This window comes from Chenopodium album, chromosome 5 (genome assembly GCF_948465745.1).
Source record: "Chenopodium album chromosome 5, dcCheAlbu1.1, whole genome shotgun sequence".
In the NCBI taxonomy this organism is placed as follows: domain Eukaryota; kingdom Viridiplantae; phylum Streptophyta; class Magnoliopsida; order Caryophyllales; family Amaranthaceae; genus Chenopodium; species Chenopodium album.
Window position 1 is genome coordinate 73,929,279 of NC_137838.1, and position 16,473 is coordinate 73,945,751.

The 16,473-nt window shown below is 32.9% G+C and overlaps 1 protein-coding gene across 1 annotated transcript; it reads right to left on the reverse strand.

The window, feature by feature from the left end:
• Window positions 1-211: 211 nt before the first annotated feature.
• LOC145631038 (xylan glycosyltransferase MUCI21-like) lies at window positions 212-2,472 on the reverse strand. The gene is made up of 3 exons (XM_081683144.1): window positions 2,259-2,472; window positions 1,845-1,913; window positions 212-1,652 (listed from the first exon to the last, which is right to left on the reverse strand). Exons 1-3 carry the CDS (start codon window positions 2,470-2,472, stop codon window positions 451-453), a joined length of 1,485 nt encoding a protein of 494 aa, XP_081539270.1. The 3' UTR covers window positions 212-450.
• Between the last annotated feature and the right edge of the window lie 14,001 nt (window positions 2,473-16,473).

The window sequence follows — 16,473 nt, forward strand, 5'->3', positions numbered from 1 at the left end:
TTGTTGGTGATGTGTGATTTGGCTTAGAGAAGAAGCTAAGAAAAAAAAAAGGAGAGAGAAGAGTTGTAGTATTTTTATAAAAAAAATAAAAAATAAAAATTGTGGCTGGCCACACCGTGTGGCCAGCCACATACAAAAATTTGTGATTCTTTTTAATTATTTTTTTGTTTGAAAATATGTTAATTAAATTAGTTATGAACTGGTAATTTATTTATTTATTTTTTTCAATCTATTGTACATTTGTACATGTTTAAAATTCAGTTTTCATCTTGGCTCGTGTTGGATGAGATCAACTCGAACAAAAAAATTGAGTTTACATGTTACTCCTACAGTCTTAATATACATACAAAACTTAAATGTAGTATAAAGATAAAAAAAACAATAAAAAGAAATTCAGGGGACTAATTCTTCACCATAACAAAAAATGAGTAGGGATGACAAACTGGCACTTTATGTGTCGCGTTTTGTTGTAATCCTTGAGTTCATGAAGTAATCATCATAAACACGAACTAACAACTTTCCAAACCTCTTAAGATCCAATCTCACGTTTTGATCATCCAAATAAACCTTCTTAGTAAACTCCCACCCCTTTTTATTCACACTATTAGGGTCACTCAAAACAGGATCATCTTTATCATACTTGTAGTACAATGAACTTTCTCTAGGATGAATTTTGTACCCTATGTACTTTAATCCCATCTTTTTCGCGGGTTCTCCATAATAATTCTCGGATGCCCAATCCGTTCCTAGAGGAATAACTTGAACTAAGACGCGATTTTTCTCTAGGAAGAGAAAATGTGTCATGGCAGCTCCATGAACTCCAATCATAACATCACTACTACTTATTTCTTTGTAAATGATACCTAATTCGGTGTTTCTATTAGGTTTCAATATATGTACGTTGAACCCGATTTTTTTTGCCAATTTTATCAATGCATGCTCGTTAGTTATGCCTCTAGACCCACTTCTAGACAATAAGACCATTCTCGGCTTCTTCTTGAGGTTTACAACTCTTTTTGGGGCATGAAAAGCTCGACTTAGAAGGTTTCGAAAGCCTAAGGTGTTTGCTTTGCTCATTGATGAGTCGATTGTGAGCTCATTGTGGATTTTTAGCCCAACGACGGCTTCTTGAAAGCAATGTGTCTTGGAATTGGAATTGAATATGATAGGAGGATAGTTTGAAAGTTGTGATATAATTTGACTATACTTTGTGTACCACCAAGTATGGTATTCTAGGATAACAAAGACTACTTCTTTGTTGAAATGTTGTGATGTGATGTACAAAGGGATTATACCGTCGTTGAATTCATGGTACACATTGCCTGTATAGCCTCCCGTTGAGAAGAAAATGGCAGGGACGTGGTGTGTGACGTTGCATTTGTGACCGGAGTTAGCCAAGGGTTTGTGTTTTGAGATTAGGTGCAATTGATCAATTGTGTTCATTACACTAGTCTCCCATTTTCGGGTATATGGCTTGATGGTTTCATGTTGTAACTCGTGTTCATCATAATTTGTAGGGATGTCAAGTAGAGGGGCTTTCGGGGTTGTAGATGAGTATAGGAAGATTGAAGAGGATGAAGAGTTTGTTCTAATATCTCCTTTCATGAAACATACATCTGTACGAAAATGGCTTCGATCACAATAAATTGTTCCTGCATTCAAACAAACAACCATATGACTAAACATTAAATTAGAAGTAAAAATTATGAACATATATATGCACCTTATACGTCGAGTAATCCTAACCACTTGTACGATACTTTTTAAACATATACCTATATGCAATATGCACGCACAAGGCTATGCTCTCTAATGAAGCCAAAAAATAGAGGAAATAAACTTACCATTTGATGCAGAAGAAGCAATTGGAGGATCCGAACCCGATATTTCGTACGACAATTTATCTCGTCCTTCTGATTAATCAACAAGAGTGAATAAGAGAAAGGGTCAATTTATCATGCATGAAACATATTAAAAACAGAGCTAATATTCAACATAAAGCTTGGGCACAAACTATTAAAACATAACATCAACTTAATAAAAATAAGCAAATACTTCATACTAGGAAAAAACACTTTATAAATTCCTAGTTGTTCTCGAGTAGTAGAGTACAGTTTTATTTTTACTCTCCAAACTACCACAAATTAAATTTAGGTGTATTCGGGAATCTTATGGACATGCTAACAAAATTTAACTGATATAAATGACTATGATACTATGATACTGAAATAGTAACAAAACATTTGATATGGACTTACGATGTGTACAAGATAACGAAAACGGAAACCCGAAAATCTGAGACACCCAAATGAGGCTGCAAGAGAGGAAAGAGAGGCAGAGTAGTGAATATAGCTTAGACTTTTTTCTCTTGGATGACCTTAATTCTTCCTTCATAATCTTACTTCTAATTGTTTCATCAACTTTCCTTACATTATGAAGATGATCAATATAGTACTTTTGAAAATACACCATCTTATATAAAAAGCAAAATAAAGTGATATTCTGTTTTACTTCTTTCTTATTAAGGAAAACCAAACATCCAGCTCTATAATTCTATGGGTATAAATTAAAGTTATAAGAATCTCCCTCTTTTGAACTCTCAAGAAATGTAATAAAGATAAAACATGTCAAGAACACGATGAGGGTTCATACACGTATCTTTAAATCTCTTTGTAACATCTTAGCTATTTAATTTTAAGGGTACTGAGGTTTAGAAAAGCTCCGAAAAATAAAGGGTATCATAGGAAGAAAATTAAAGATTGCGACGAGGTATAACAATTGTGAAGGGAAGAAAGATATTTAATAGAAAAATGAGAAGTTGCACGAAGTTATAGTAAACCTTGTAATTAAGGAAAGAAAAAAAATTAATGTGTCAAACTTCAACAAAAGGAGGCGTTGGGTAAGAGCGTGTGCTAGTTTTTGCTCTTGTTTGTATTGGTCAAATAGGGGAATTAGGAAGAAGAGTTCTTATCTTGTGGATTTAAAATGCATGGAATTTTTTATTTATTTAATTAATTGTATTAGTTTTTTTTTTTTTTTTTTTTTTTTTTTTTTTTAATAATTTTTTGAAAGAATTTTGTATAATAATTTTGTTAAACATAGCTTTTAGCTAGCTATGTTTCCCAAGGTTACAAGCAAAGGGGATATAGATTTATTGATACTTGTTAAGTTGTTAAAGGAAGAGATCCTCAAAAGTTGTTAAAAAAAGGTGGAGAGAGAAGATGAGAATAAGAGAATGTTAAGTTACTTATAAGTTATAACGTACCTTTACATCATTCTACCTTATCAAGAAAATAGTATGTTTTTTTAATTGAAATATGAAATATATAAGAGGAGAGATAGAAAATGTAATAAAAAAAGAATGTGATTTGTGTCATTGGATTGATGCTAGAGTCTTCTTATTGGTTTTGTGCTCTTATACTACTAGACTATTTCATTATTTTGATAATGTTTATATATCTTTTGTCCAACTTTTCACCCCTAGCCCCCATTTTATCTTGAATTTAAAGTTTGAATTTTTCCGTAAGCCTTATGGGGTCTTTTGTATTCTTATAGATATGTAGAGCCTATTCTCTTTAGCTTAACTTCGGCTAAGTTAATTTCTAATTTCCTTCTCTTATATATAAATAATTTAGTTTAGCTCAGTTTAGTTTAGTTCAGTTCAACTCAGTTTAATGTAGTAAATCAGAACAGACTTGTAGTTCAAAAGTTGTTCTCTTTTATTTGTTAAATGAAAACACTAACGGAAAAGGTTACAAGTAGTGTACATCAAGTAAAATATGAATTTGTTGTCTAATTTGTGTAGAAAATGAACTATAAAGTAAAATATGCAATAGAAATGACATTATTGTCTAATTTATATAATTACCTAAAATCTAACTTACATTCGGGTGTATATAAAATAAGGTAGTCATGCATTATCTGGATCTTAATTACATGGATAGGCTAGAGATTTTACCAAATTGATAAAAAGAGTGTATATATAATAGGTAAACTTTTCTAGTCATTTTTAAAATTTTGGAAGGAGGAATAAAAAAGGGGAAAAAAAAGAGCAGACTTTTTTATCTTATGAACTCATAATTAGGTGGCAGTTGCATGGTCAAATGGATCAATCAATCTAATAATAATATCCTCAACTATACGGCTCTACTTGTACTTGCAAAAATGCAATTGAATGATCAAATGAATTTCATTTCATGTAATAAACTTGTACTTTCACTTTTTTTTTTTTTTTTTTTTTTATTAAACTTGTACTTTCACTTACAATATACGAACGTTGTTCAAAAGCCGAGAGAAAAGGAGGCGGCTAATGTAGAACACTTGATTACAAAGTTAATTTCTTTATCAATCTTTGACTTGCTTAAGCAAGTATTAGCAGTAATCTTAATTAATTAGCTGAAGCAACAACATTAGACGATCAACTAAATTACATTAATAGTGAATAAAGGCCTGTTCACTTCAGCTTAATTTCAGTTCAATTCAGCTCCAATCAGTTTAGTTCAGATCCTAATTTCCTTCTCTCATAAAATATTTATTTCAGCTCTATTCAATCCAATTCAGCTCCAATCAGTTCAGTTCAGCTCAGTTAATATGAACATACCCTAATAAGTTTGGATTCACAATGATTACCAAATAAATGAATCAATAAGGAAAGTTGTGATGCTACTACAGTTATCAACCAGATTACCACATAACAATGTCCTCAGGTATTTCTTTAATTGTTTGTTTTTCATATGTCAAATAAAACGTCCTAAAGGTTTCCGACAAACCACTAGTCTCTTAGGAATTAAATAATTAAGATTAACTTATCATGTAAATAATATGATACCATTTAATGGAGAAAGAAACAATGTAGTTAGCAAACTGATTTTCTTTTGTCAACCGAGTATGTGTTTGAGATATCCTGTCATAAGAATCAGTGGACTAAATGCTTTTATTTTCAAAAATTCAAGTATTAAATTATACTTTTATATAAATACATTAAAATGAATCTTGCTAACGAGCAATCCTGAAATGGTTCAATATATGAGGTGTTGATAAAATGTACCGATTAATTTCAGAGGGAAGGTGATTAATTAAAAATTTATCAAAGTAATACCCTTGAATAACCCCCTAAAGTAAAGGTTTTAACACTGAAATTTAGATTGAGGGAGTACGCCATAATATAACTATATAAGCAACCAAGAAAAAGGGCTCATAGTACAAGTTTATGTTCTCAAAGAGGATAAAGTGATGCTGTACCTGCAAATCAGGTACAAATACCTTTATTCCATATGACTCAGATCAAAATAGTTCCAAGCTTAGTGTGAGGATAGTAATACCATCATATAGATGCTTCAATTCTACAATTGATCATGCCATGTCATTAAAGGCGCATTCCATTAGACTCTCTGTACTTTTATAAACTAACCATTCGAAATTGCAGAAATATGCAGTTTCCAGAACTTCACAAAAGCACTTGAGCTAAGGATCGCTGGATCGGGCATGATCTGTGCTGATTTCCACAATTAATTATTTTTCTTCCTGCCTCTTCCGCTCATTTTGCCTCCGATCTCCATGCTCCATATTGATCCTGAATGTTCTAACCTTGCTACTGCCTGGCTACTTATCCTCTTTACATGTTCAAGTACTTTACCTCACACTCATCACCATTCACCAAGAAGTATATGCATGTGCACAAAAAAATCATGTGTGTATCATGAAAGACAATTGACACTATACTTCCAGCGTTTACAGTTCTGATGTTCCTTTCAAAGTTAAAGCAGTCCAATTACCTATTTGATCATGCTTGCATCCAGATTTCCAGACAGCTGAAATAGGAAGTGTTACTACATAAAAGCAATAGTCCACAACTATGTAGTATTAGAGATGATGAATGGTTCGATCTGCATTTTGGGGAGATTGTCAAACTGATACTGTCTTCAAGTAGTCCAACCACATTTAAATTCTGCTTGTAGTGAGGCTGATAACAATGAAATTAGTCTGCATGAAACTGATATGAAGACTGGTGCAAAAATCATGCATGCTTGAAGAGTTTCATGCTGAGCCAATGGAAGTAGACAGCAACCACAAGGATTGGAAGCGACAATGGGACCAAGAAGCAATAATATCTGTAAAGAAAAGCCAAAAGAATCAGCAATCCAATATTAACAGCACAAACATTATGGAAGACTAAAAAACAAGAGTAAGCATAAAGTAATGAAACAAAAGAAGCATCTAGGCGGGCGAATGCATTGTATTCAGTACACCCCTTAGGTACAGAGTGAGGTATTTGGTGAACCATATGAAATAAAAATTGCATCACAGAGATAAAAGGTGAACCAAAACTGTAAAGAACACTTCTCAGCTACTTGCACCTCGCAATGCCTTTAATTATCTGGATCATGAGACCAGCCACAATTCCATACTGACTTGACATGAAATTTACTCCCAATAAAAGGATGAAGTACTCCATTCATCTCAATAAAAATCACTTCTCACACTATCTTTAGCCAAATGCATTTTTGTCCAGTTAATATAAATTGCTATTCAAACCAAAAGGCTAAAATATACGAGGAATATCTATATATTTCAAATCCATGAACGTAGAGATCTTGCAGGAGATGTGTAACAGAAATTACTTTGTTGATCACATTTGACCCAACCCCCCATCTTACTCTTATAAAAATGGACCATTATCCTCTTTATTAGCATAGCTAGATGAATCAAAGCATGTACAAAAAAATAAAAAATTACCAACCACCAACTCGGGCTTCTTAATAAATGAATGTACCCCCCCCCCCCCCCACACCCCCCCTAATAACCGAGGCCTCTATGATATACAGGGTAACAATGAAGGGACACAAAGAAACTGCCAAAATCACACTTCAATAATAAATTAATCCTCAAGCAGAAGAACCACGAGCAATAATTCAATAGAACTGCTTTCACAGCAGCCGCTTGTATGTAATTAGGGAGAAACCCCTGAAGAAGTAGCCTACTAGCCTTCACCCCCTCCAGCATTTATATTTTCTTATGACCAATAGTGGAAGAATTCCTACTTTCAAGACAACTAAACAAAACACCCTCCTTTTGGTTCATTTATCCTCACTTCAAACAGTACCTCCATGATATTGATGTAACTCAAAATCATCAATTTTGTAACATGAATGACATCTGATTCAAGCAAAGTCGTATTAGATCCTTAATCAATTAATGCAATGTGGTAAAAACCATTGCTAGAACCTACCTCCCCTCTTTGTATCTTCAGTCCACCTACATTTTCGTTTATATATTACGCATTCGTACCTAGCCAATTCAGCCTAAACTAAGATCCCAACTATCAAATTGAATAGTATCAGTTTAAGTACTGCAGAAAACATTGGATATATAGTTCTAATTTAGGAAATTCATAATCATTCTAGATAGATACATTAGTACATAATTTTTTTATTTTTTTTTTTAAAGATTTTTACTACTTAACCACTATATCAAAATACCAATCATGTGCTTTATCAACCAACTTTCCACATTCTAATACCAAAAATCTTCAACGCTTATAAAACATGATTCACAATTTGTGCATAACCCATTATTCAAATTAATCTTCCAACAGTCCCCTTATTCTTGTAATCATATAATTCATAAAATTAAATATATAGTTGAATAAGGTTCAACTTAAACAACATGTAATACACTGAAAACAATCCTAAAATACAAGATGTATAATCATATGCAAATAAATTTAAATAAAAAAAATATTGTAGAAAATAACCTGTCTCTCTGTATAGCAAATATTAAGGGGTTTTGTGATGGCGGCATGAGCTTGGAAATGACAGCACAATAAAGAAAACCCAGAAACGAAATCACGCCAAATGTAAGAAAAAAAGAGCCCCAAATCAACTGAGAATTTGTTAAATTTTTCATAAATCTCAAATCTTTGATTTGATTCTTCATTGATGTGTTCTCCTGAATTAGTATTAAAGATCAAATTGATGGTTTAAGGGATTAATTTCTAATATCGTTGATCAACATTGAATTTTAGGGTTTATTTGGGGATTTATCATGGATAGTTTTTTTTTTTTTGGTGGTGAAATGGGATTCATAATTTTTTTTAGGGAAATTATCAATGATACCCTTGTCGTTTTGACTTTTATTAATGATACCCTTGTCGTTTTGACTTTTATTATCAGTGGTACCTCTATAATTTTACCTTAATTGCTACAATAATCATGACGTTAAACAAACGTTAAGTTTGGCCATTTAACAGGTTTAATGGGGTGGGGAATGTGAAAATACTTAAATGCCCCTATCATTTAATCTCCCTCCAAAAATCTCAAAAGTTTTCCTTCCTTTTATTTCTTTACTAGATTAAATCCCGTGCCATGCACGATCATAATTAAACTTTACGACAAAATTTATAAAGAATGGTGTTAATTCAACAAATTTATCCAAAAAAAAATATTTGTAACAAAATAATAGTCTCTAATTAAAGATATTGATGGTCAAAGTTGTGTCGCAACAAATGTGCAAATTCAACCATAACTCATAAAAAAACGGAGGAGCATAATATAATAAAATGATTTTGTTCGGTTGTTCTTATAAACGTTATGTATATTTGTAAGATTTATACAAAGTATCATACCAAAATTATTATTCCTATTTTTAATTAAAATAAATTTTAAGTCGGAGGAAAAAAAAATTATAATAATATTATGATAATCTTGGATGATGATATATGTCAATACCTTAATTTTAAACTGTGTTAGTATAGTTGTAACTAAAAGATTTATAGTATATAAAATATATGTTAAAAAATAATTAAAAATAAAATAAAATTGAGTATGATTGGATTAAATGTGTTGTCAAAATGGAAATAAGTATTATGGTAGGTTATAAAATGGAAGTTATTAAAATTTGAAAAAAAAAAAAAAAAAAAAAAGGAAAGATAAAAAGGTGGGAAATTTTTTTATAACATCGTGACAAGTGTCACTTTAGGTTCGCTTTTAGTATAGGTTAATTGATTTCCCTCTTTCCTATATAACCTTCACCCCTCTTTTTGTTTTCATCCCTTTCTGATTTTTTATTTCTATTTTAATATATGAAAAGATTAAAAATTTAGCAAGCTAACATGATCATATGTATTTAGCATAATTCAGAGCTAAATCCAATAGCACTTGTAAATTGTACACAAAATCAAACAAATTCCACAAAGGTGCATACATTACCTTAAACCTAACAATTTAAACCAAAATTCTCAAAATTCACTAGAGAAGTAAGCATTAACCTTTAGAATTGCAAAGAACCGCTAAATCTTCAAGGATCTTGCTTCACTCTAGCCTTAGTTAGGGTTCCTCAGAAGAAGAAGAACAGGGGAGCAATTTCAAAGAAGACGAACGATCAAATTTGAAGTATTAAATGGTGTTGGTTGGGCTTGGGGGGTGTTAATGAGTGGGGGGGCATTTTTGTCAATCCAAGTCAGCCCATTAAATCTATCAAATGACCAAACTTAACGTTTGTTTAACGTCATGATTACTGCAGCAATTAAGGTAAAATTATAGGGGTATCACTGATAATGAAAGTTTAATGAAGGGTATCATTGATAAAAGTCAAAACTACGAGTGTATCATTGATAATTTCCCTTATTTTTATTTATTTTTTAAATTAATTATTATTATTATTATTATTATTATTATTATTATTATTATTATTATTATTATTATTATTATTATTATTATTATTATTATTATTATTATTATTATTATTATTATTATTATTATTATTATTATTATTATTATTATTATTATTATTATTATTATTATTATTATTATTATTATTATTAACCATTTTAAAAAAATTGTCAATGTGTATAATTACAACATAGTAAAAAATTTAATTACGTATGAGTTAATGTGAGGAAAAAAAATGTCAACTTAAAAAACAGAGAAAACATTAAGAGCAACATGAATTGAATGAAGCAGAAGTTTTGATTTTGGTTGTCTAAAATCAAGTATTTGATAGGGCAATTTTCCATTTTGCGTTCAAGGATGCTCTCATTACCACAACCTTACAATTACTTGTACTTGTTAGGGAATGTGATGAACCGAGCTTCATCAATTATGGGATTCCATAAACACAAATCACTAGTACACATGTTGATACCACGCACGATAAATGCAAACTATGCCGTTACATGATCCAACGAAATTATTGGAATTGTACATGTTGAACTTGAAATATTTTGATGACATTGGTACCAATTTTAAATTTTATTTTGTGTATAATTTGTTCCTTAGATCAAGATGCAAGATCATATCGCTTTTTTTGAAAAACTTGATTGGATTTTGGTGAATTTAGGGTTTATGATTATATTTCTAATTTTTGCATACTGATTTGAATTTCAAAAGGTATTTCACAGGTAACCGTAATAGTCTTTCAAAGTGATATTATCAATTTATCATAGTGCGTTATAGCCTTATAGGAGTAACATGTAAATTTAAAATGTACATATACTACCTCCATTAATTGTTTTGTGCAACTTTGAAGAGGTTCACAGTTGCCAATGCAAAAAATGGAGGGCATTGATTAAGAGAGAGTAACATGCAATTAATTAAAGGTAGAGGAGAGAGAGAGAGAGAGAATGGTCCCCCCATGTGCTTTGGTGGGGAAATCAGATTTCTTTGGTAGGAAATATGATTCCTTTCCATTTTTTCACCAAAATTTCAAACAATTTGAATTTTAAGGTAGGATTAAAATTCCCTCCACCTTTTTTTTTAAAAAAAAAGCATGCATTCAATTTTTGTCCACCATTTAAACAACCACCATACATCATTTATGAGGTTTATAAAAGAAAGCCCCCATTGTCAAAAAGCTTTGAAAGTTCAAAGCATTAATTACACCAACCAAATGTTTAACCAAATCCATGAAATGTTTACCCCAAAAGTTAGCACCTAATTCCTGAAATTAGCCCATATTAACCCAAAAAATTACAACCTAGATTACATTAGTGCTGCACAAGGATATCCACCATCTTCAAGACTGCTTTGGTTCGTTTTTTTATGTACACAAAAGAGTAGGGCAACTTCATCTTCACAAAAACCTTCATCTGCCACCCCTACAGCATCATCGACAACCTGAAAAAAAAAGGGACCCCACAATGGCAGATTTCGATGAATCTCAGTACTATGATGTTGATGAATTACAGACAGAGGAACACATGGCAGAATTGTACTTTGAAGAGGAAGAACAAATTCAAGACCAAGACACAGAATACTATGACTCTGAAAATGAAAACATGCAGCAAGAAGAAGGGTCTGAAGAAGGGACACTAGAAACGGTTGGGGCAGGTAATGAAGAGACCATCCATCAAGAAACAGAACATGCAACAAACACAATCAACAGAAAACAGCTTACCATGTACCAGAGAAGAGAGATTATTGATGCAATGTTGATGAAGATGCAAGATGGTGCTTTGCCAAGAGGATACAAAATGCAACTTTCAACACAATTCAGAGTGCACAAATCAACAATAACCAGAATATTCACAGACATAAAAAAAACAGATGGCTGAAGGCAATATGATTGATGTCAGGACTAAGAAGTATGGCAGTATAGGTCCAAAGCCAAGGGAATTTACAGATGAATTCCTACAACCAGTCCCTCTTTATTTAAGGCAGACAGAAAGGTCATATGCAGCAGCACTCAAAATTTCTCATGTCACTCTGCACTATTTGAAGAAAAAGGGAAGGCTAAGAAGTAAGAACACACACAACAAGAATTGCAAACCAGCACTGACAGCAGATCACAAGATAAGTAGAATGAAGTGGGTTCTAAGTCATATAAACCCAGTTGAAGGAAATCAGGACCCCACTTTTGAAGACATGAGTTATGCAATTCACGTAGATGAGAAATGGTTCTACTTGAACCCTGACAAAAGGAGATTTTATCTCCTTCCAAGTGAAGAAGATCCATACATGGCACAACAGTCAAGAAGATTCAAGTGAAAGGCTATGTTCATGGCAATTATTGGAAAGCCATTATATGGCATTAATGGGGAACTACTCCATGATGGAAAGTATGGGATTTTCCCATTCACAGTCAAAGACAGAGCAAAGAAATCAAGCAAGAACAGAGCAGCAGACACAATGGTTACAAGGGCACTCCAGAATGTGAACAGGGAGGTCATCAGAGATATGTTTCTTAACAAAGTAATTCCATCAATTATGGATAAATGGCCCTGAAATTCTGCTTAAGAATGTTGTCATCTAATGGGACAATGCAAGGCCACATCAAATACCAAGAGATGAAGAGTTTGTTACAACAACAACATCCAATGGATTTAATATTCAATTTGTGTTCCAACCAGCTCAATCTTCTGATCTAAATGTGTTGGATTTAGGTCTGTTTAGGTCTATCCAGTCCCCTACAATATCAATCTTTCCCTAAAAATCTTGATGAGCTAGTTGAGAAGGTGATTGACTCTTACAATACATTCAAACCAGAAGTCAATAAGTACATATGGGTCACTCTACAGAGATGCATGATCAAAATACTCAAGGCACAAGGTGGGAATAGGTAAAAAATTCCACACATGAACAAGAAAAAACTTGAAAATCTAGGTGTTCATCCAGATCAAGTGCATGTTCAGAAGGACATAGTGCTAGAGGCTGTAGAGTACTTGAACACAATGTTCAGGCTAGCACCAGAAGGGACTCAAGAAGCAGCAGAGGACATGGAGGTGGATGCAGATTAGACCAGAGTACACAGCAAATTAGGACATCAGCATATACTGCCACACATAACCATCTATAGTGTGTTTTTTATTTTTTTAATTTTATTTATTTATTTATTTTTTAAATATTTTGAAATGGTAATGAATAGGTGGTTAGATGTATTTTGTGTTTTAGGTTGTCATATCCCAGTAAGGCAGTGATGTGTAAGTTCTAGTGCTTATGTAATAGGCTTTTTGTAGCCACATTTTGATTGGAATGAACAAGGAATTATGGTGAAATCAAAATAACCCATTAGAGGAATAATAGTGTGTTGAATACAACAACTCAAACAAGTTTACCTCAGCAACAATCACTTCATTGTGATTGATGGAGCAACATACTTGTTCAAATTGTAATTCATTGGAGTCCCTTCATCATATAGATTACATAATAACATGATACTCAGAAAAAAAAGGGACTCTCTACTGAAAACTACACAGGCAACAATCAAGGACTCACATTAAGTGCTTCTACAATAAGGAATTCACAGTGTTCTCTAGAAAGAAAATCATTGAGAACATTATATGCAACACACAAGCCAAAATAGCCTCATCATTCACCAATCATATTCCCTTAAATGCCATAACTAATTCAAACACAATAATCCAATAACAACCACAATATAGGCCATTAACACACAACATAACCCAACATTCTATCCATAATCCATTAAACCACAATAATCAATCAACCAACAAAACCACAAACAGAATCAAGCCAAAAATACACCAGATCCAACAGATTATCCACCATCCAAAAGAATCATATTCCATACTCCAACAACAATAATCAATCAACCAACAAAACCCACAAACAGAATCATTCAACAGCCAAAATGAAGCATTAAATAGGGACTTATCAACCAACAAATAACTAGCACACAATCAAGAGGGACTCAAATAATTAAAGGAATAAGTTAGGGTTAGGAATCGTTACGAGAGCAGTCACTTAGAGGGTTGAACACTAGGGTTCATCCGCCTCACATAGCACTTCACAACAGGGACAAAACAAGAGGCTGCTTCTGGTTTCTTGGAGGGTGGTTCCTCATCAGATGAAAGCACGATGAACTCGTGGTCCGGAAGCCCATGCATCCTTCTCAAAGCAACACGCGCCGCCTTCCTCGAAGAACGAACCTTGGGTGGTGGCCTTTCCCTCTTAAATCTGGGCTTAGTTGGAGCCACAACAATCCCCTCGCCATTCTCAGCAACCAGGTCTACAGGAGCCTCGGAGAAATTGAGTGACTTCCTACGGGACTCACCCCGACCTTCCTCCCTCTTCTGTCTTTCTTCCTTCTCCACACTTTTAAGGACTTGACCCAGAGCTCTGTAAGTATACAAGGTACAGTAGGGACCCATTTTGCTGGACTCATAAAATTGACGAGGGAAGGGAGAACGAGTCTCAAAGCAGTGGATGAGATTCTGGATCAGATTCTCCTCTCCTTTGTCGTTGGTAGCCATGTAAACATCCTTCAAAGGATCCAAGTTAACCAGTGTTGGGAGATGACTTTTTTTTTTAGAAAGATCGAAGGAGAGAAGATTAGATCTGGAGAAAGGAAGTGGGAAATCGCAGAAGAAGAGGAGAGAGAAAACCCCAGATGATGAACTAGGGTTCATTTGGAGAAAACTCCAGAAGAAATAGAGGAGCCCAACCATCGAAATTAATTTTTGGTGGTTGGGGATGTGAGTAAATGAAGAGAGTTGGGGGGAATTGGGGTAATAAATGGAGAGAGTCATTAGATTTAGGTAATGTAATTAGATTAGGTTAATGTAATTAGATTAGAATAAGGGCAAAGATTAAAAAAAAAGGGTTTAGTAATAAGGGTAAATTCGTAATTTTAGGCTTTTTTATTAGCTAAAAATAGAATGAAATCAGAAAGTTGCACTTAACACAAAGCATCCCGAAATGGCAAAAGTAGCACAAAACAATTAACGGAGGTAGAATTTTTTTTTTATTGAAAATAAATAAAGGTAATCTATAAAACAAAGTAATACCTTAAATAAATGTATGCATTGTCGGAGGCATTGGCGCGACCAAACTGAGCTGACCCCAAATACCATCTATAGGGGTGTAAATGAGCCGATACATTTATTCGCGAACAAGTTCGGTCAAAGCTTGTTTGTTAAGCTAACAAACGAGTTTGAACAAAAATCTTAAACTCGTCAAATAGATGAACAATGCTCGAACAACATCATGTTCGACTCAATAATGTTCATGAACAACTCGTTTAAGTCCATTTATAAGTTTTTTCACGTCCAATTAAAATTCGTAAAATTTATATATCTTTTATTCATACATATTTGTAAAAATTACTAATTATTTCATCATGTAAAAGTATGAAAACTCCTTCATTATCTTTTTTTATAGAAAGAATATAAACATCTTATATAAAATTAAATGGATGTGTTAAAATTTGAAAGAAACCATTTTTTTTAATGATAAATTAAGGCTCGTTTATTTATTTATTTATTTTTTTTGACAAGAAATAGGATTTCATTGATAAAATAGAGCCAAATGGCACTACTTTACAATGCAAATAATTCTTAAGAAATCTTAACTCCCAACACAAAAATATATCACCATAAAGCAAAATATATTGTACATTCGATCAACAATAGCCTTTATAAAAAACTTCTTTCGAAGCAATACAATCTGTGAGTTAGCACTAATTCGGCTTAAGATCCACTGATGCATAGTCGTCGTATGGATGAAAAAAACCCGTGTGGTACTCTAGATACTTAGAGAAATTATGAAACCCTAAATCTTCATTCTTTGCCGGACGAATAATCACTAAAATTAATCTTCCAAGCAAACTGCAACTAACCATTTCAAATCTTCCATAAGAGAAGAAAAGAAAATCATACACCAAACTCCCACAAACGGAGAGAACAAACCCAAAAATTGGGAATAAAACTCTCATAATGAGAGAGAAAGGAGGATTATCAACAATTAAACAATTAAAAACTAAGGAAACATAGGAAAATTTGGGGCTTACCATCATCAAAGAGATGATGGCAGCCCCTTGCGGCTAGAGAGAAGATGAGGGGTTTTAGGGTTTTTTTTTTTTTAGAGAAGATTAAGGCTCGTTTATTTAATCATGCCCGATTTAGACCCGTTCAAGCTCGAACTTAAAGTCGAAATGCAAACGAATACGTTCGTGAACAAAGGTCGAACAAGCCAAATTCTTAACAAGCCCAACTCGAACAAGATTTTTGAAAGTTTATTCAAGCTCGAGATAGTTCGAACACGAATAGTTATTATCAAGCTTAGCTCGAACAAACTAAAACTCGGCTCTGCCCGGATTGTTTGTAGCCCTAACCAGCCACAAAAGGCAATAAAATCAAATTAACAACACCACAATAACTTTTCAAAAGAAAAAAAAAGGTTAATGAAATTTCTGTATAATTCTTATATGTGACTAGTCACGTAGCCACTTTACATTTAACCTAATTGATTATAGGTGTTATACTAATGAGAAAATGAGGTTATATTTGACCTTCACGTATGTGGTTACTTCAATAAAAAAAAAATTATAAAAATAAAATAAAAAAATAAAAAAAATCGGGTTATACTCATTAATAAGTGGAGTACTTGAACAAATGAGGTTACTTAATTTCTAAAGAAATAAAGATAAATCTTATCATATAACTAATATATAAAGCTAAACTTTTAACTAGGCGACGAAATAGCGACACTTGGCGTTCAAACTTTTCGCCAAGTGTTGCGC

Bases quoted from the DNA above. Each gene is read 5' to 3' on its own strand.
- LOC145631038 (XM_081683144.1), bottom strand. From the start codon at position 2,472: ATGGTGTATTTTCAAAAGTACTATATTGATCATCTTCATAATGTAAGG. The intron at 1,914-2,258 runs GTAAGTCCATAT...TTGATTAATCAG, and splicing joins TTCGTTATCTTGTACACATC to AAGGACGAGATAAATTGTCG. The intron at 1,653-1,844 runs GTAAGTTTATTT...GTTTGAATGCAG, and splicing joins TGCTTCTTCTGCATCAAATG to GAACAATTTATTGTGATCGA.